Raw genomic sequence first — 21701 nt, forward strand, 5'->3', positions numbered from 1 at the left:
GAGTCAGAACTGATTTGATAGCACTTAACAACAATAAACAACAGCTAACGCATAGACAATGAGCCCTGGTATGACACTGCAGGATAAGCACTGGTCTGCTAACCAGATGGCTGGTGGTTCATACCCACCAGCCATCCTTGGAAACGCTATACAGGGTAGTGATGAGTCAGAACAGACCTGATAATGAACAAAGTAACAATAATGTATATGAACTCATTCCATCATCAAAACCATCCTTCCAGGTAAGTGGAATGATTATCCCCATTTCCCAGAGTTTAAAAACTGAGGAACAGAAAAGCTGAGTCACTCACCTAAGGGCACACAGTGAGTGTGGAGGATTGGAACCCAGGCCCTTGTCTGGAGCCCACGCCCCCTCTCTCCTTCCCATCCCAAAACATCTCAGTCATGAAAGAGCCCAACTCACTTGCTCTTCCTCAAGGCGTGCTCCACGCTGTGCCCACGGAACTTCTTGTAGTAGTCGATGAAGGAGAAGGGCAGCGTGATGTTCAGCGGGTTGGTCCGGTCCGGGGCAGCCGCCCTCTTGCGAGACTCAAAAGCAATCATTAAGTCAACCCAGGCTGCAGGACGCTTGATTTTGAATTGTTCGATAAAATCTTCTCCAAATATTTTACACAGAAGCTTTTCAAATTCAAAATCTACACCTAAGGAGCCATAAGGTCCACCTGAGTTGAGGACAAAATGGGAGATGCTGATGTTAAAACCGTCAGCTGCTGAACCCAGACTCTGAGAAATATGAAGCAGTGTTAACTTAAGCTCACGTTGTGAGCAGATTATAACTCTACTGGTTTATTTTAGCTATTGTGAATTGCGTGAAGGGTTAAAGAAACAGTGGCGTTTCCATTCAACAATTCCTACACATTTTGTTTCATGCCATTGATTACAATCTCCACAATGGAGTACCACTTACCCCAAGTCCTCCCAGTGTCTCATTTCCATTCCTCCTTCTTTCCTAACCCTTCCTGCCCTTCTGAGCTTTGTCCTTGGGCAAATGCTGCCCTTTTGATTCAAATGGTTGATTATTCTAATGTATGCATGCCACCCTAATGTTGTTGTTATTAACTGCTGTCTAGTCAGCTCCAGGGGTCCTGGTGTGTCTTTGTGGATAGCCTTAGGCTATCCTTATTCCATGTGAAGAAAGTTTTTTCCCTGCAGAAATCACCAGTCAACCGTCTGGTTCAGAATCAATTATAGGTCTAACCTCATTTTACTGTGCTTTGCAGATACTGCGCTTAGTACATTTGAAGGTTTGTGGTAACCCTGTGTGAAGCAGGTCTGTCTGGGCCATTTTCCCAACAGCATGTGATCACTTCATGGCTCTGTGTCACATTCTGGTCAGTCTCACAATATTTCATATTTTTCATAAGGCTGTTGGTGTTGTTAAGTGCTGTTGAGTCGGTTCTGACTCATAGCGACCCTGAATAGGGTTTCTAAGGAGTGATTGATGGGTATGAATCGCCCACTTTGTGCTTAGAAGTCCTGTGCTTATCCTATAGCATCATACTAGGACCAGAACCCAAAAAGTTCATGTGGCTCGCTTTATTGTGGTGATCTGGAACTGAAGCTGCAACATTCCCGAGGTCTAGCTCTGAACATCATGGTTTTCCCATCTAAAAACTCCAAGGACAAGCAAATCAGCGGAGAATCCTCTATTGGTCCCTGTGGTGTACAAATTATGCATTGCCCTCCTCCCCGCTAAGGTAAAGAATGAGTTTTTAGGTTTGGCAATCTTGGTCCCAAATCAGGTGTCTTGGGGCCTCCCTGGAAAGCTAGTTTTAGCAGCTAATCATGGATGGCATCTGGTTACAATTACATCCTTCCAGGACTCTCAGAAACAAACTCCCTCAGCCAGGATCGAAAACAGTCTCACTCTATGCCAAAAGTCAAGCGCGGTGCATTGTGTTTTAATGAATGGTTAACTATATTCTGTATTCCAAATTCAAACAGGTTTTAGTGTGTCCGATGGCACCTAACAACAACAACAACTATCAACAAGGAATCCGGGTGTGGCGCTGTGGGATAATGCGCCAGACTGCAAAGCCCTTTGAAGGTCTGCAGTTCAAGCTCACCAGCTGCTCCTCAGAAACGCTATACAGAGTCGCTATGGATCGGAACCAACTCAATGGCACTTAACAAGAACTGTCAATAAGCCCCCACCCTGGTGGCTATGAGAACAACCGGAACAGGCTGGAAACCTCACAGGCGTAAGAACATCAGTCAAGCAGTGGCTTACCTGTGGCTTTATACAGCTCCTTAAGGTGTCCCTCTGGTAACCGTATCTGATGAACGGTCAGGTCCACAGTACCACCTCCACTGTCCACAACCACATACTTGTCACCTAGTACAAAAACAAACAGTCACGCTTTATATACAGCTTGATCAACCCCACCCTGAAACACACCGAAGGGTGATGTTGGTTTACTGAGCTAATCACCATCCGCATTTTTCATTAGGACAATGACTTTGCTAATTAGCAGCACAGAGAGTTAATCAAGATTTCAGCGAAGGCAGGAATGTCTGCTCAGGGGCAACAGTTAAGCCTGAATGATAAAGAACCCAGACAAGTAACTCTTTAGCCTTCTTGTCACTGTGCTATTCACCTGGCAAGTCCACCACCGACCAATCCCTACCATATTAAAAGTGCCATAAAATTACCGGCTATTTAGCACAATTCCTGCCTCCCCTAGGAAGAGTCTACAGGATCTTACAACATGCAAACTGCAGCCTCACAGGGAGCTCTCCCTGGGGGCATGGGCTCTAAAAACAATTGATTTTGAACAGGTCCCAAAAGTACAGAAGGAACAGATAGGGATGCATTTTTGCAGCAGCACAAAAAAATATCCAGCAAGATCAGAAGAATTTACAAAGACACTACCTTCCTCCAACTCGGACCAGATCTCTCCTATGACATTCTCCACCAAAAAGGTCCGACTCTGCCGGTTACGCCGGATGTGTTCCTTAGCTAGTGACCGACAGAGAGAAAATGATGATGGGTAAGAAAGCATCAAAAAGCAGATAGTCAGCTGTGTGGTCAGTGGAAGCAGAGGCATGAGGAGGTTCAGGGATGGAACATTTAGTGATATTTGATCAAAGTGATTCAGCAAACACAACACCAGGAATTACAAACCCAACCCTGCCAAAAGCAAGTCTCTCTGCCCACCAGCTCTTTCCACTTCTCATCTACTTGGCAGCTTTGGTCTGTGCCCTGCTGAAAGGATTAATCTGATGAGATTCCCTTCCTCCAACGACAGTTTTTTGAGGGAATGGTTACTAAAACCGGCCAGTTTCCAGGTTTCTGCTGCTCCAGGGAGGAAGCCTTCAGCCCAGCAGCTTACAGTGCACAAGCTTAGTTAAACAATTTCACATCCAGGAACTCTGCCTGCTGCATGGAATGTGGGGTGTGTTTTCCTAATCTGGAGTCCTGGTGTGGCGCTGTGGGTTAATGCGCTGGACTGCAAAATCGGTTTGAACCGCAAGGTCAGTGCTTAAAGCCCACCAGCCGCTCCTTGAAAGCCCTATACAGATTCGCTATGGATCGGAACCCACTCAACAGCACTTAACAACAACATTCTAGGTGAACTGGATGGGAACCATTTTCTGATCAGGCTGAAGCCAATATGTGCTATAGCCACCAGGTGGCGTTGCCACCCCAAAGAGCGGTGTGTAAGTCACGGGAGTCCCTTCATGCCTTCAGGAAGGCTGTTGGGGGGGACCACCTCTGATTGCATCCGCAGCCCTGACTAGCCTGGGCTAGCTGTGTCTGTGGCACCTTGCATGGGGGATTTTATCTCTCACAGCCCTCCCAGCAGTCCTGTGAAGCACCCAGGGCAGAAATGACTGTCCTCATGATTAGATGAGGAAAGCAGGTCAGGAGAGGTTAAGGGACATGTAGTTCTCAGGGCACTGTCCTGGCGCCCAGCCTGACAGTAACCCTTGAACAACAGACCTTCATAGCCAGGAGATGTAACAGTTTGAAAAAATGAGAACAATGGGAGGTTAGGATACAGAAAAGGTGCTGTGAGAAGGACCAAGCAAGGTGGGGCCAGACAGACTTTGAACACTTAACCCTCTGGACCTCAGTCTCCACATCCATGAAATGGGATGATGATGCTTGGCCTAAGTTCCTCACAGGCCAGGCAGGGACATCTGTCACGTAGGAGGTGATAACAAAGACAAAGCACCTAGTAGATCTGTTGTTGTTGTTGTTAAGTGCCATCGAGTCGGTTCTGAAAGTCTCTCAGGTTCACAGCGCCACACCAGGACTCTGGTACAAATGATAACTTCTATAAGGGGTCCGGGTGTGGCGCTATGGGTTAATGCCCTGGACTGCCAGGTCAGTTTGAATCACAAGGTCGGCGGTTCAAGCTCACCAGTCGCTCCTTGGAAACCTCATACAGGACCACTATGGGTCAGAATTGACCTGACGGCACACTTAACAACAACAACAAATAGGGTGGCTGGGACTCCTGGTGTGGAGCTATAGGATCAGCACTGGATTGCGAACCACAAGGTTGGTGGTTCAAATCCACCAGCTGCTCTTTGGAAACCCTACATAGGGTTGCTGGGAGTCAGAATCGGCTCAGCGGCAATGGGGAGGAACAATTTAGAGTACCCCCTGATGCTGCTGACTTTGAGCGGCCCTACAAATCCCTCCAGTATCGCATCTGTCCCTCTGTTGAAGTGGGTTTCAAAAAGTTCATGGAAAATAGAATAGAAAGCTCACGGAATTTCTCCACATTTTGAAGAGGTGACTCTGTAAGATAAGCACTGGACTGCGAAACACAAAGTTGGCAGTTTGAACTCACAAGCTGCTTCTTGGGAAAACAAAGAGGCTTTCTGCTCCTGCAAGTCGGAAACAAATTCCATGGTACTAACAACAAGTGCTGTGGGCTAATGCGTCAGACTGCAAAGTCATCTGAACTGCAAGGTCGGTGGTTCAAGCTCATCAACTGCTCCTTGGAAACCCTACACAGGGTCGCTATGGGTTGGAATCGTCCCGACACCACTTCACAACAAACAACAACATATATATCCCCACTACAGCCTGCACCCTTCTGTTGTAGCTTGTTGTTAAGAGCCATTGAGTCAGTTCCCACTCAGAGCGGCTGGTGAATTTGAACTTCTGACCTTGCGGTCCAATGTTTATCTTACAGCAATCACACAGGATTCCACCTTTACATCGTGTCCTTGGTCATGATGCTCTCCTTCCACAAACACAAGGGGGCAGTGTTTGCAAAACAGCTTCTCTGGGGATTACAATTAAAGAGCACCTGCAGGCCTGGGAGGGAGCCCCAAGTTTGGGGATTTCTCTCTTGTTCCCAGCATGGGCTCTAAATGAATTTATTATTCCAGGCTTTGGAGTGAGTACTGAGTTTCCCAAAACAATCTAGATGGCTAACTAAATGGCATTCATAAAAAATGGCCAGGCGAGGCTAATAAAACATGCTCTGAGCTTTCAAAAAAAATTAATTGTCCCATTTTTCAGGCAAATTAAACCCAGTATTGTGGAAAATGTATCCTATATTGATCTCATTAAATTCTCTCAGAGCGATATGGTAAGTTTGTGATATGAGGGACGGGGAAAGAAGGCTCCTACTCCGCGTTTCCCTCAGCAGAGTCCAGGAGAATGGGCTGCACTCTCAGAGCCTTCTGGGGTACTCTTGGTAAAGAGATCTCTCAGTACCCTTGCAGCATCTCCTCCTTCTGGGGAACAATGTTCTGAGGCGAAAGCAGTGCTGAGACTGGACTCTGGGCCTCACTGCTTGGATGATGGTGGCCAACAACATGAGAGTTTCAAAACCACTAAGGTTCTTCAGCAGTGGGAGACAACACCCACTAAAGTGCGTGAGCCATAGGTCACAGAGGCAGGGCAGTGTGGGGAGGGGACAGAGCTGATAAAGGAGAAAAAAACAAAACCTGAGCTTTGAGGAAGGCCAGCATTCAAAAGCAGGTGTGTTTCCCCAGAATGTGAGTGTGAAACTTAAGAAAAACAATAAGGAAAGAGAAGCTACAATTAGCGTTGGCATGAGTTTCTACTTACTAACAACTGGGTAAGACTCAGTAAGGAAGAGTGAAAAGCCAGTCTTTCTTCTTATTTCCCATAAGGAAAGAAATAAGGAAAACAAGGAAAAAAGAAATGTAAATAAACATGTCATCTGGTGTGTAGGAAATGTGAACACAAATTCTGAAAAAAAGCTCCCCTGACTTAAAGGGTAACCTGCTCTTCTTCAATCTGATGGAATGGAGCTGATGAATGTACAAAACAGACTGGGGACAAATAAACTCTTGCCACAGTCTTGTTGTGCCTGGGGGTAACCGACTCGGAAATCTCAGGTTCACAATGAGACAGGGGGGCCTTGGGTTGAGTAACTAGGTCACAGCTGTGACGAGGAAAAGGGGGTCTGGAGGAGGTCACATGGCAGGGCTGGTGGTTGCCAAGGGGAAGATCCAGGGCTCTGGGTGTTGGGACGGAAGGAAACTTTCAAACAAGGTTAGGGGATGTCTTCCATCCAGGTCAGGATCAGGGTGCCCTAAGCTGGATGTGGATCAGAGCTCAGAACTGGACCCATGCATGGTGCCATTCCCACGGAACTGCCCATTTGCTCCCAGCTGATCAGTTCCCATCTCACATTGGTGACCATGACCCTGACCCAAACTCTGTACTCCCCAGAGCCCCAAGACAGCAGTTCTGGGAACTGACAGAGCTGCTATCAAGTTGATTCCAGCTCATGGAGACCCCATGTATGTCAGATAGAACATGTACAACCCTTCTCCACTGACGCAGTTAATAGGTGACCATGTGCCAGAAGGAGTGCTGGTGGCACTGTGGTTAAGCACTGGGCTGAGAGTCCCCAGCCACTTGCTCTGAGGGAGACAGGTATGGCTGTCTACTTCTTAAAGATTCACGCTCTCAGAAACCCTGAGGATCAGCTAGCCTGCATCCATAGGGGCGCTCTGAGTGGGAACCGACTCAGTAGCAGTGGGGTTTGCTTTTCTATGAAGAGAAAGCGTTCCTTCCCCTGGAAGGCATCACCAGGAAAAGTCAGCTGGATTCACCGTTATTCTCCACAACTTGATGCATATGAGGCACGCAGAGCTCAGCCCAGATGAAACAGTCTCAGTGAGTGAGTCAGCGAAGCCAGCAGTCTTCATGAAGCAATTAACAACAGGCAAGTGGGATTAGACTAAGAATCCGTTAATAGACAAAATCCAGAGCCAAGGAGGATAATGCAAGGCCCTGAACTGCTCTCAGGCCACCCTCAGGGTCTTGAAGAGAAGCTCTCTACCCCACTAAGGCACTTGGGTAGATGCTGAATCCAGATAACCACCGCTTAGTTTTCAGGGGTCCTTGGAAGGGACAAGTAGGGACCCAACTGCCTCCCGGGGTTTTAGGACTCAGAGTCTGAGGCAGAGAGCCATCCATCTAGGGTGGGAGGGAGAGAGGAGGGAGGGGGACAGAGAGAGCGTGGTACCCTGTGCAAACCCAGCTCCTACTGTGTCACTGGCGTTGTACCCATTCACCACGGCCTTGCCGCTCAGCTCCATCATCTGGTGCAACCGCAGCTTCCGGCAGTAGATGGAGGCCGCCTCTGGCTCCAGGGCAATGATGAGCTGATCCGAGTTCTCAGGGGAGGCCAGGCCCGCCTGGAAGACAGAAGCAGAGGTGGGGCACTTGGAGAACAGCCACCCCCAAGATCAACACCCCTTAGGAAGGGACACTCATGTTCTGCATTTGGGGGCCGACTTCCTCTGCAGACCTCCACTGAGCATCAGTCAGGAATGGGGGATCACCAAAGTGCTGATCCCTAATCCAGGTACCTCCAACCCTTCAGGGTGGGCCAAGGAGAAGGTGGGTCACACTTGACAAAGGCCAGGACCTCTGGGCCATGCAGCTGCTTACACTGGGGCCTGCTTAGCCCACAGCAGAGTCCCTGAATGGTGCCAATTATTAAGTACTTGATTACTAGCTGAAATGACAGCGGTGAAACTCACCCAGAAGTACCTTGGAAGAAAGGCCTGGCAATGTGCTGCCCACACAGTCATTTGAAAATCTGATGGAGCAGTTGTACTTTATGTACATGGGGTCACTGTGAGTCGAAAACAGTAGGTCCCAGAACTGAGCACAAGAGGGGAATGCAAAGAGAACAGACTGTGGGGGTACAGGTGGGGGTCTTGGCTCAAGAGGCAGGAGGAACTGAGTTGTGAAGGTCCCCAAACTTTCACATAGTATTCTAGAACTGAGGGCGGAAGATCAGTTTCCAGTTACAGTTGGACCAAAGGATCCAGCCAAATTGGAGCAAACCAGTCTCTGCTGGCTGAGCAAACTACACTGAGGAGAACGTCACAGTGAGCCCGGGGTCTTGGTATTGTTGTTGTTGTTAAGTGCCGTTGAGTCAGTTCTGACCCATAGCGACCCTGTACAGGGTTTCCGAGGGTGTAAATCTTTACGGGAGCAGAAAGCCTCATCTTTCTCCCGCGGAGCGGCTGGTAGTTTCGAACCGCTGACCTTAAGGTTCACAGCCCGATTCGTAACCACTACGCTACCAGAGCTCTTGGTATAAAGGAAAGAAATTAGGTTACGGTCATTCCTCCTACTACATTCCATCAACCTACAGGTGGCATTTGCGAGAGCAGGACGTTCCCATGGCAGAGAGTTACTTGGGTCCAAGCAGCGGGAGTAGGGGATAAGAAAAGCAGCAGTCCCAAACCCATTCTTCACCTACCCACACCTGCAGAACTCTGACTCGGAAGTGAAACACGGACATGCTTCTCATGGAAACCAATCGAGATCTCAGAGGAAGAAACAGCTTAAGAAAAAGGCAAGCTTGAGGGCGTCTGAGTGGACCTGGGGTGTGACTGGCAGCTAGATAATCCCTCAGGGGACCAGCCCCACATCCTGAGGACTGACCCAAATATGGCCCAGCGTACTCTGCCAGAAGCAGCAAGGGGTGGCCCCCTAAAGGGAAGCCTTTGATTTGTCCTTCCCCAGCTGGGCTGGCTAGGACCCAAAGCATAAGCTTTGACCCATTTCCATTCAGGGTTTCCTCAAGGTACCTGCTGACGGGAGCAAAAGGGGACCCCAAAACAGAGTGGGGAGGGGGAAGGTCAGAGTGGGCCTGCAGTGTCTGGGAAACCCCATCAAAGCAGTCACACCCCTTTTCTCCAGCTGACCCCATGAGGCTCCCCAGCAAGAGGGTGGGGGTGTGATCCCCCCAGCAAATTCCCACGGAGGCCACAGAGCAGAGATGGTAGAGAGACCAGGCCAGAGGCAGGCAGCTCTTGACAGAGTCCAAGGGGCGGGTCCCAAAACTGCTGTGGGCCCCCAGAAAAGGAAATACAGACGAATCCCCCAGGCTCTGGAAAACACGGATGTCTTTATCTGGGGGCCCAGAGGAGGTTCTTACAGGAAGTGGAAGCTCCATTTTGCATAAATACTGCAGTTTTCTCAGCGGAAGCTCTCACCCCGGCAGTCAGAGATGTGGGTCTATCTGCCCAGGGCCCGCTGGAGCAGAGAACTAACTCCCTTTGCCTTTTCTAATCTCCCTTAGGATCTGGGACCTCAAGGCTACTGTCGGGAAGGTTAACAGTCTGTCTCCAGTTAGGGATGCAGGACTGTGTAACCTCTCCTGTAAGGTGAGAAGCTGTGTAAAGGCCATCTGAGGTGTACAGTCTGTGCTCAGGAGATGACTACTGAACAAGGTGGACCGACCATCCCCCCAATCACCAAGCCGGTGGCCATCCATCAAGCTGACTGCCACTCACAGCCAGCCCATGTGTATCAGCGCAGAATGACAATCCACAGGCTGTGATTTAGAGGCTGATCTTTCCAAAGTAGAACACCAGGCCTTTCTTCCTGAGCACCTCTGCATGGATTCAGTTAGCACCCAATTCCTAAACTGTTTGCACCCCCCAGTCCTTACTCGGCAATTTATCTTCCTTGTCTCTGTTGAATATGAGCATTCCGCAGCCATGACCTGGAGATTTTACCAAAGGAATGTGTATGAGCCTAGAGCGTGCTCCAACTCCTCCGAGGATCTGGGACATCAGAGTACTGCTGTAGCTAGAGGCTTCCTCCGTGAACACGTGCTCCTAGGGGAACCGCAGGTGAGACACCCGCACACATTTCAGGGAGGCTGAAGCGAAGGTGTTTACACTGACAACCCAGCTCCCCAGTTCTGCATCTGCCGGGAAAATCCACTCTGGGACCGAGTGCACAGCTGAGAGGAATGACCAGATGGATTAAGTGCTCCGCTGGCCTGGTGTCAAGACGAGAGAGGGCTGCCAGGCTGAGCCCTGGATGTGAGGGCTGATTCTCCTTGGTATGATGATTTTCCACTGTAGTCTGTTCAGGAAGACGGGCCAACGCAGGCTGTGTCTTGGTGTTAGATGAATTCATCGTATGGGAGCATCATTTCTTTAACATGTTTCATTTTATACGTTTTAGAAATAAATTGGACTATTTCCCACCCATGGAAATTGTTCCATGGAAACCCCAAGGTTCCATGCAACAATCCTCCCACTAACATTCCGGGTCTTCTCAAAAGAAGATCAGCTGTGCTTTTCCTACCATCTTGAGACTTGGCTTCTGTTAAAGGGTCTAACGTTGTCCCGAGTCTGTGGGTTGTAAAAGAGAGATGGAACCCATTTCTTCAACAAGCTCTTGCCACCCAAAGAGATCTATGAGCCCTGATGGAGGGGGGAGCTCCCAGCAGCCATCCAGTGTTCCCCAACTCTCTTAGTAAAGCACTCCACTGCAGAACATTCTTCTGGCTCTCCTGTCTGAAGATGGGTACACAGGACACCCTTGGACTGGAAGGGTTGGTGGGCACTCATCACCTTCTAGAAGGAAACAGATACCCATCTAATTAAACACCACCAGCTCTTACAAGGACTCAGTGAGAGTGCCCAGAGATGACCAAGCCCAGAACTGTGTTTCTTGTTCACTTATGTATCTTTCTTATTCTGTATAATACAAACCAAGATGGCCAAACTTCGTCTTTCATACTTTGGACATATTGTCAGGAGAGACCAGTCGCTGGAGAAGGATATCATGTTTGGTAAGGTGGAGGGTCAGAGAAAAAGAGGAAGACCCCCAACAAGAAGGATTGGCTAAGTAGCAGCATTAATGGACTCAAGTAGTAAGGCTGGCTCAGGATCGGGCAGTGTTTCGTTTTGCTGTGCAAAAGGTTGCTATGAGTCAGTACTGACTCGATGGCACCTAACAACAACAACAAAATAATAATAATAATTGGTGGTGGTGGGAGAGTCCTGTTTAAAAAACAAAACAATGCCACTGAGTTCATTCCCACTCACAGGATCAAACAGGACAGAGGAGAACTGCCCCACAGGGTTTCCGAGGATGAAATTTTATAGAAGTAGATTGCCACATCTTTCTCTGGTGGATCGACTGGTGGGTTTGAACTACTGACCTTTCAGTTAGCAGCCAAGCACTTTAACCAGGGCTCCAGGGGGAGATGCTAAGCTTAGCTACAGGGTGATGTTAAGTGCTGTCAAGTTGGTTCGGACTCATAGTGACCCTGTGTGAAATTCCTAGGGTTTCCAGGGAGCGACTGGTAAGTTTGAACCACTGACCTTGCAGTTCGGTGCTTATCCTAAAGGGTCACACCAGGACTCACAGGATAGCAAGCGTCATTTAGTTTTTTTCCTGGGAACTCCTCCAGAAAGAAGAGTTGGTATGGGTCGGTACCGACTCGATGGCACCTAACAACAACAACAACAACCTCCAGAAGGTGGGCTGAAGAGACCCCAGAGAAGCTGGTAAAGCGCTCCTGCCCACCCCCAAAAGTAACAGAGGTTTCAGTGAATGTTCAGCTAAGAGAAACTGGAGAACAGGGTCTTCACTGTTTATGTGAATTCAGTTCCTACCACAGCGCTTGGCTGGTGCACTGACGGTCCACAATGCTGTTGTGATTAGCTGCCATCCACTCTGCCCCAGATTCAGGGTAATCCCATTCACAGAAGACAATCGCCGCCCAGTCCTACACTATCCTCTGATTGGTTGTAGACTGAACCATTGTGATCCAGAGTTTTCATTGGCTGAGATTTTACAGGGAGCTTACCAGGCTTTTCTTCCTACCCCATCTTAGTCTGGTTGTTGTTGTTGTTGTCAGGTGCCATCGAGTCGGAACCGACTAGTAGCGACCCCATGCACAGCAGAACGAAACAATGTCCGATCCTGGGCCAACCTCACTACCGCTGCCACACTTGACATCATCAACAATGCCACCTGGCTGATCCATCTCGTTGGGGGTCTTCCTCTTTTCTCTGACCCTCCACCTTACCCAGCATGACATCCTTCTCCAGCGACTGTTCTCTCCGGACAATGTGTCCAAAGTAGGAGAGACAAAGCTTAGCCATCCTGGCCTCCAAGGAGCACTCTGGCTGCACTTCTTCCAAAACACATCTATTGGTTCTTTTGGCAGTCCATGGCACTTTCAGGATTCTCCTCCAACACCACAACTCAAAGGCATCAATTCTTCTACGATCTTCCTTATTCACTGTCCAGCTTTCACATCCATATGAGGTTATTGAAAATACCATGGCTTGGGTCAGGCGCACCTTAGTCCTCAAGCTGACATCTCTGCTCTTCAATACTTTAAAATACTTAGTCTGGTAGCTCTGTGAAACCAATTCAGCATCAGAGCCACACACAAGCCTCCTCCTATGGACGGACTTGAACCTGGGTCTCCCGCATGGAAAAGTGAGAAGACAGAAAGTTTGTTTAAGTCATAAATGAAGAATGGGACAAATGAATTGTTGAATGATCTCTGCCATCTTTAAATCCATTCAGTGGCTGTAAACTGAACACAAATATCAAATCAGACAGAGTCAGAAAGTAAGCAGCAGACCAAGGTCACCAGCGTGGAGAGATCCGAAAGCAAGTCCCCACGTCTGTACACATTGGACACCTCTGTCCCTGACAAGCTGGCTCCCTCACTCTGGGGGTGACACTTTGATTCCCTCCCTGCCATATCCCAGGGTGCCAGGTCCCTCTGCTTATTTTCTTCCTCAGGGTCCCGCTGCAAGGGTCCACACTCCACCTGGTCCCCACCCACTCAAGAGAGACTGTCCTTGTCAGCCCAGGGCTCCAGCACCCTGACAAATTCACCACCATGACACCTCTTTCCTTTCCAAGCTAAAAATAAGAAACGTCTCTTTGATGGGTCACGTGCTTGTTGAAGTCTTCCTGTGGCTGGAAAATAGAAAGTCCAGACCATAAATCTTGAGTATCCTTCCTGGGAAGACCCTCGGAACACCGGCTGTGTCTTCTGCTGACAGCCAGGACCTGACTTCCAATCCTGGGCTCTGTCTGAAGGTGGAGACCATGGAGGTGCCTGAAGGCTGCTGTGGACAGCTAAGGACATTTTTCTCCCTTTTCAAAGACCTTGCCTCCTTCTGGAGCTTCCAGCCTCTTCCTTCATCCCTATAAAAGCATAGCTATTTTTGGCAGACTTGTACACTGAGCCAGGTTCTCACGCTCAGCAGAGGAAGTGGGGGGAGGGTGGTGTCAGCAGAGGCGGCCTAAGGGAAGGAGGGCAGGGGCTTGAGGGGAGGGGGACACTCTCCTCGTCTTCATTCTCTTGGGCTGCTATCACCGAAACACCACAAGGGGTGGCTTTCACAAACAGAACTTTATTTTCTCACAGTTTAAGAGGCACCAAGTCCAAATTCTGGGCACGGGCTGTGGAAGGCTCTCTCTGTTGGCTCTGGAGGAACTTTCTGGTCTCAGTTTCTCCAGCTCTGGCATTCCTGGGTTCCTTAGAGATCGCCAACTATCTGTTTCCCCTTTGTGCTTGTCTGTCTCTGTTCCCAATCGGTTCTTTTTGTATCTCAAAATTAAGTCGATTTAAGACTCACTCTACACTGATACGGAATCCTGGGTGTGGCGCTGCAGGTTAATGCGCTGGACTGCAAGGTCAGTTTGAACCACAAGATTGGTGGTTCAAGCTCACCAGCCACTCCTCGGAATCCTATACAGGGTTGCTATGAGTCAAAACCAACTAAAAGACACTTAACAACAACAACTACACTGATAATAAATCAGTACCTTAGCAGCCGTGGCAGTGTCATGGGTTACTCACTGGGCTGCTAACGGCAATGTCAGTGGTTGGAATCCACTAATCACTCCTTGCAAAAAAGATCAGGCTTTCTGCTCCCGTAAAGATTTATAGCATTGGAAACCCTATACAGCGATGCTCTGAGTTAGAACCAAGTTGACAACCACCACCACCACCTACACTGATATGGCCTCATTCATCTAACAAAGAAACCCCTATTTCCAAACGAGGTTACAGCCACAGGCAGTGGGGTTAGGATTCCAACCATATAAACATACATGGTGAGAAATGCGGAGGGAATCGGGGTATGGTGCTGTAGGATAAGGACTGGACTGCTAATCACAAGGTCAGCAGTTCAAACCCACCAGCTGCTCTGCAGAAAACTTACACTACATTGCTGTGAGTTAAAACTGGCACAACACTTTAAACAACAAACAATAACATGTGGGGTGCAGGGCGCATAATCTAATCCGTAACACCGTCCTTGATGCACTAAACTTTTTACAGTGCAAACCAGGCTTGCAGGAGTCCTGGTGGCAATATAGGAGAAGCACTGGACAGCTAACCATAAGGTCGGCAGTTCAAACCCACCAGAAGCTCCACGGGAGAAAGATGAGGCTTCCTACTCCTATAAAGACTGACAACCTTGGAAACTTTATGAGTCAGAATCGACTCAACAGCAGTTAGAGAGAGTGCAGTCCGGGTGCTACGAGCTGAAATCGGCTCACAGACCCCTTCTGCTATAATCCAGTGCTCAGGATTGATTCTGGGCTCATACCTGTGACCACAAATTCAACGTCAGAATTACGTTGTTGCTGCTGCTGCTGCTGTATTTAGGTGATGTCAAGTCCATTTTTGATTCATAGTGACCCCATGTGGCAGACTAGACCTGCCCCACTGGGTTTTCTAGGTTGTCATCTTCGTAGGTACAATTGCCAGGTCTTTGTCCTCAGAGCCGATGGGTGAGTGGAAGCTGTCAACCTTTCAAGTTAGCAGCTGAGTGTTTAACCATTTCACATTCTCCTGGGAAAGACGGACAGGCTGTCTCTCGAGGCCAACCAGGCAAAAGGGCAGCTGTGCCCACTTTCCCCAGACCGACCTCAGTACACAGTGTAGATCAGACCCCAGCAGGGGCACACACTCCCCAAGAGGATGAAGTACAACAGGTACCAGCTCTGTGCTGATATCACAACATACAGTCCTCCTAGAAGCCTCATCATGTCTAACACTGTCTGCAGTGGGGAAGCCAACCTCACAAGCTGGACATCTCAGACCCCGTGGCGCCATGCTGGCCCCCAGCACCGGCAGGCACGGGCTGCCATTGGCACTGGTGGTCTGTATCCGAGGTTGATGAGCGTCATGTTGATGTTCCTTGGCCACACCACTGTCCTTACCCAGGCGTCTGCCACTACCCAGGTCTCCAGGAAGCCTGCAGAGGACAATCTTCTTTCCTTTATTCCCCGCCTCTGCACTAAGCTGATCTGCCTGGTCCATGGCGAGTGAACCTGACTTTACTCCTTTCGTATTCACAGAGTCCCATTTCCCCATGCCTCTTCCTTAGGTCCTCACTTCTGTTTTCCCACAGAGAAATGTCTCTCACTCCATTTCCAATCTACCGTGGAGACATGTCCAGGACATGGGTAAAGTCAGAAGGAAAATGGATCCCAAGTCTTTGCCTATCTGACAGGCCCTGCTTCCCCTCAGAGGACATACAGGCACCTGGCAGGTTCCAGGTCTCAGTGCCTCCGGAAGCCTGTGGTATTGGGGGACAATGTGAGCGAGGCTGCAGTCACCACTGTGGGCAAAGTCACAACCAGGATGACACCTGGGATCCTTCTGCCCTTTCGCTCTCACCGGCCCCTGCCTGTCCTGGTCCTCACTCACCTGGTAGGCAGCTTGTCTCATGAACTGCTTGGCAGGCTGTTTCCAGATGGCCGGCACCGTAATGACCCATCTGACATCAGAGTTCTCAAAGTCCGAACCTGCCTGGTCACTCAGCTCCTGAAGCCAAGGAAAAGATAACAGGTCAAGTGGGCACAGCTGGTCCCCAAAAACACCTTTCCTGCTTCACCCCTGCCAAAGACTCCTTTTCCATCAGGTCCAAGGAGAGGAAAATGTGTCTCTGGAACGTTCTAAGACCTCAGTGTGCCCATCTGTAAAATGGGAATAACAAACCTAATACATAGCGATACTGATAAGACTGAATGAAAACCAATGTGAAGCATCGAGCCAAAGCCTTGTGCTGATCATCACTCTCTCCTACCCTCTACTTTCCCTTCCTGTTGCTGTAGTCACAGATAAATCTGAAATTACACCTAAACACACACTGATGTACATATACATCAAAACTGGCCCTGCAGACACACTTCAGATTCATAAGCTGATAAAATATTCATTTCGGTTATTTTGTTGTTTTTTTGTTTGATGGGCATCTGATCTTGCCTTTTGTTTCAAATAGTTAAATTGGGTGTGATCCACCCCGTCACTGAATTAGCTTCCTCTTTGATCAGTGAATTCTCGTAGAAATCTGTTTTAAAAACATCTCTGCTTTGGCCTAATATGAAACAAGTGTTCTTTTTATCATAATATTTTATCCGTCACAGGTCTGCACTGGGCTTTAGAGCAGGTGAGCACTGTGACAGGTTCGGAGAATGGCCCTACGCATGGCATCATTACCACCAGGGTTATTCAGAGCGCTGTAGGATAAAGCACCGGACCACAAGGTCGGCAGTTCAAACTCATCAGCTGCTCCTTGGAAACCCTATACAAGGCCGCTATGAGTTGGAACCAACTCGATGGCACTTAACAACAACAACAAATAGAACAGGGGTTCAAAACACCACTGGGGCTCTTCCTCGGGCTGCAGGAAGTGTTTCCAACTAGGCAATTCCTTCACCAGTGAGCGGAAAAGGGAGGGAAAGGAAACTGACAAGCACTTGGCTGCTAACCATGAGGTCACAGGTTAGAACCCGCCAGTCACTCTGTAAGAGATGGTTATGCACATCTGCTTCCATAAGGATGACATCATTGGATCCTCTATGGGGCAGTTCTCTGTCCAATAGGATCACTGGGAGTCAGAATTGACTAGAGAACGCTGGGTATTCTGTTTTGCCTTTTTATTGTCAGTTACTTTAACTTGCTTTCCTTCATGAACATCGAAATTGCATCATTTGCTGTGACTTCTGAGAAACCCTTACTTTCATCTCTTCTGGTCAAACATGCAGTGACTCCTCCCCTCGGCGAGTCCTTCTGTCCTCTGTGAAGGACCAACACGCTGAAAACCCAGATGCTGTGGAGTTGACTCACACACAGTGAGCCCCCGCTCCTGGACACCTCCACCTACCATGCAGAGCCCACTGCTGTGGGCTTACCTTCAGAGCCTGCTCCTTAAAGTACTGCAGGGCATACGCAAAGATTTCAAGAGCTTTCACCTTCTTGCCATTGGATGCCATCAGGTCAGTCTCCATGGTGAGGTCCTGGTTGGGGGAGAAAGCATGAGGCAGTGGGGTGATGATGCGAGAACACCCACCTCCTGGCTCTAAGGACTCCTTGTTGGAGGGAGTCCTGGGGGGTCATGCCTGTGTGTCCAGATGTTTGAGAAGTAGGCTGGGATGGAGGGTCCCCCAGAGGAGACTCTGCCTCACAGCCCCCACCTCCACTCCCTGCCCTCTTTCTCTTTCTCTCTCCCTCTCTCTCCTGGCTCCTCCAGGATCAGAGGTTTGGAGTTAATGACAGTGCCAGGGAAAGAAAAAAAAAGGAGCAGCCGGCACTCCCGATTACATTTACATACTATTTCCAACACACACCATCACCCTTGGGAGTTCCCCTAATGGAGGCAGAAATCAGCCAACTCGATGCTGTGAATGACACTAAGCAGACATGAAGCTTTCATTCTCCAGAGCTGCCAACCAAGTAAGCAAAATATCCTAAAGCTTGAGCTACCTAATCCCTCGAGAGTCCAGCATCATAACCTCCTCTCTGCCAGGAGCCAGAGGAGCTGCTGAGGAAGCACAGTCCTTGGATGGAGGATGCTCGTGAGAGCTCAGGTGCTGGTGGCCAGGGGTCATTAAAAAATGATGAGGGCAACCCGGGAGAATGGAAGGGGTGGAGAGTGCAAGCAAAACACAAGAGAAGCCCCCAAGTCACCAAGAGGCTCTTTACTGCTAGGGGAAAGTCCGCAGGGACTCAGACTGATCCAGGCTGGGTAATTCTGGGTAATTATGCACCGCCTCTGGACCTTAAAGGGGCACTGAGTCACTAACCCCAGCCTTGTGGTGTCTGCATCCCTCCTCCTAACATAGCCTTCAGCTGCCTCTCTTCCCTGTGTGTGCTATTGGGCGGTGGATCCCAGGCTCAGAAGGGGGTCCAAGCACCAGGAAGCCCCTCCCCCCCCCACCCCCGCCGGCTTGGAGGGGAAGCCTGTGCTGTACTGATAGTTAGCACTGGATTCCACCAGGGGCTTACCATCTACCTTGAAAACGCCGCTATCATTACCCCATTTCACAGATAAGGAAAACCACGCCACAGAGAGACTGAGGAACTTGGATTAAGTGTCTTGAAGCTAGCAGAGACAGCATTTAAACCCAGGCGGGAGAAAGATGAGGCTTTCTACTCCCGTAAAGATTTACACCCTCGGAAACCCTGTACAGGGTCGCTATGGGTCGGACCCGACTCGATGGCACTTAACAACAACAACAACAACAACAAGTCTGACCCCAGGAGCTGTGCCCGAGGCCTTAAACACTATGCCTTTCATTTCCTATTCTAAGTACCAGGAGTTAAAGAATGTGTGAGGATAAAATGCTTACACTGAAAAACACTTCTATCCAGCACCCCACCTCCCCGCTGACTCTGCTTAATTGCCTTAGTTTGCATACTTATTGACATCCAGCATCTTGGTCCAGTTGATGGGAGCAGAGGACAGAGTTTAGGGACATGACCAGCAGGGCACCTGATTTCCTGAGCTAAACCCTGTCCCACACAGAAAGCTGGTGCACCAGTTGTTACTGGTTGTCAACTCCAGGATGGCCAGTTAATAGCCACTGTCCCCGCTCTCCAGATGTCTCCAGTCTCCATGTTCCTCCTTCAGGATCCACGAAGGCCAAGCAATGCAGCAAGTGAAGGATTAATTTCTGCATAACAGCGTACCCCCATGCTACAGCCACCGTCCAGTCTGATGGGCCCATTTCCAAGTCAGGCAAGTCGTCAAATACCTGACGATCTCCTGCCTGCATATACACCAGCAAGTGCTCAGAGAGTGTGAGTACTCCCGGTCGGGTCGTTTCTAAATACAAACTCAGTGCACATGCGCTTCTGCCTGGGAAGCGTCTGAGGAGCCCTGGGTTGGAAAGCTCCCCCAAGGCTGGAGGCCCAGGACTCCGACTTGGGGTGGGCTGAGGCTTGCTTACCCCAGTGGTGTGCAGCTTCATCTTGAACTTTTCCAGGTATAGCCACTGCTTGGCCTCGTTGGGGTCCAGGTCATGGTAGAAGTCCCTGGCTGCGTAGCCGAAACTGTGGAACCTCCGCTCAGGCGTCAACAACATGGTGGTTGGAGTCTTCTGGTTGGACACACCAGGGTCACCTCCTTCCCATCGCCTGCCACCAAGGAAAGGGCAGAGGTTATGGGAGCCCCGTTGCCCTGGCTGCACTTACCTGAGCATCCACTGTATGCACGACTGTGATGCATGTGAGAGCTCACAGGAGCTGGGCCAGTGGTTGAGCAAGGGACTGGAAACTCATCTACAGGTCCAAAGAAAACCGAGGGGAGCAAGTTCCCAACTTCTCACTCAATATACAGGTTTGCCTGTATCTCCCACTCGGCATTTACTGAGCACCTACTCTGAGCTCTGGTAGCATAGTGGTTATGAATCGGTCTGCGAACCACAAGGTCAGCAGTTCAAAACTACCAGCTGCTCCACGGAAGAAAGATGAGCTTTCTGCTCCCGTAAAGATTTACAGCCTCGGAAACCCTGTTCAGGGTCGCTATGGGTCAGAATCGAATCGAGGGCACTTAACAACAACAACTGTGTGCCAGGCACATGTCTCCCGCTGCCCTCTGAGGGGCTCCTCACTTGTACCATCAAACTCAGTAGAGCCAGCCCAATGGGTCTGTAATGTCCCCTGGCCAACTTCCCAGTCCAACTCCATCTGGATGCAGACCCCATAGTGACCTCATGGAGACAGGGATGATCCTGACCCTCTGAGCAGGCAGATCCCAGAGCCCCCGGCCCTTGCAGCAGCTCCACTGTGACCCGAATCACTAAGAAAAAGACTCCTGTGCTCTGAACGCCGAGGTTAAGTGCTTGAACCCACCAGCTGTTCCACGGAAGAACACAGAGGCAGTTTGCTTCTGTAAAGAATTACAGCCTCGAAACCCTATGGGGCAGTTCTACTCCATCCTACAGGGTCGCTGTAAGTTGGAATCGATTTGACGACAATGGGGAAGGTTTGGTTTGGTGTTTCTGACCAGTTCTAAGGAAGGTCAGCAGTTTGCTCATTGGGTCTTTTCATTACAGGAAGCACTCATGGAAAACCAAATGGAATAGGAGCCAAAAGTGTTTGCCCCAGGGAGAGGCCCAGCAATTCAAGCAACAATATGAATTCTCTTTATTGTCTCTACAGACACCAGTGCTTATCCAAGTTAGCAGCAACAAGTCTCGTGAATGCAGAGGGAACAGCAGCCCACCCATGCCCTCCTCAAGCAGCCCTATCCCAGAAGTTATAGGATATCGGGTTTCAGTTGGGCTCAGTACAGAGGGCACAGTGTAGAAAATACAGAAAGCCTGGCTCCCTCTCAAGGCCCACGCTTGTTTTCAGCACCCATCCTGCGGGCTCTCCCCAGAAGGAACCTGAGCGGCCAGCAGAAAACAATCTCCACCAGCGCTACTGTCCACGTGAGTGGGGCCACGTGGGGACCCAGGACATCTTTCTGCAACATCTGAAACCTACAGAAGAAATCCATGTTCACATAAAAAATCAGAAAGCCAGGGTGAATTTCGTTGTTGTTGTTAAGTGCCTTCGAACCTCTGTGGGGTTTCCAAGGAGCTGAGGGAAAAGACAAACCAGAAGTCCATGAATTGACGGGGGAGGAGGGACCAACAGTGCAGTCTCTAGCAGAACTGCACCCACATCCACCATTTCTTGACCATGAACGGGAACAAGTGGCTTGGCCCCTCCAGGCCTCATTTCCCTAATCTGTAAAATGGAGGTATTAAAAACACCTGGCTTGATGGGTAACTTAGACACTGGCTACCCAAAATGAGGTGTGTGTGTGGGGGGTGGGAGTATAAAGGCAAGAAGTGACTGGCTTACAAGCTTTCAAGAGGGATCCTGGTTCCAGATGGGGTGGGGGAAGGTAGAACCACCACTGAGTGATTTCCAATCTGTTGGACCCAGGCTGGTGAAAGGAAATGGGGATAAGACTCTTGTGGTACAATAGTGAATAATTGCCATCAGGACTGACTGTGAGGGTCAGAAATACAGAGGTAGATGTTTTTTGACAAAAGAAGGGGAGAGATTGATTTTGCGGCCCAGGAGCAGAGGTCACTGGGACCATCAAGTGAGAAGAACGGAGAGAGTGACCACTACCCAGAAAGGCAGTGACGC

At 49.5% G+C, this 21701-nt stretch overlaps 1 protein-coding gene across 1 annotated transcript in view; it reads right to left on the bottom strand.

Annotated features, from left to right (window-relative positions):
* HSPA12A (heat shock 70kDa protein 12A) overlaps positions 1–21701 on the bottom strand; it is a 36409-nt gene that overhangs the window by 7881 nt on the left and 6827 nt on the right. The window contains exons 3-9 of the mRNA XM_006831387.1: positions 19505–19691; positions 17468–17572; positions 15981–16097; positions 7491–7662; positions 2894–2980; positions 2252–2356; positions 425–683 (exon numbers count right to left, since the gene is read on the bottom strand). Coding sequence (XP_006831450.1) covers positions 425–683; positions 2252–2356; positions 2894–2980; positions 7491–7662; positions 15981–16097; positions 17468–17572; positions 19505–19691 — 1032 coding nt within the window. The remainder of the gene's footprint in view (positions 1–424; positions 684–2251; positions 2357–2893; positions 2981–7490; positions 7663–15980; positions 16098–17467; positions 17573–19504; positions 19692–21701) is intronic.

The sequence above is a fragment of the Chrysochloris asiatica genome, unplaced genomic scaffold (assembly GCF_000296735.1).
Source record: "Chrysochloris asiatica unplaced genomic scaffold, ChrAsi1.0 scaffold00003, whole genome shotgun sequence".
NCBI classification, from domain to species: Eukaryota; Metazoa; Chordata; class Mammalia; order Afrosoricida; family Chrysochloridae; genus Chrysochloris; species Chrysochloris asiatica.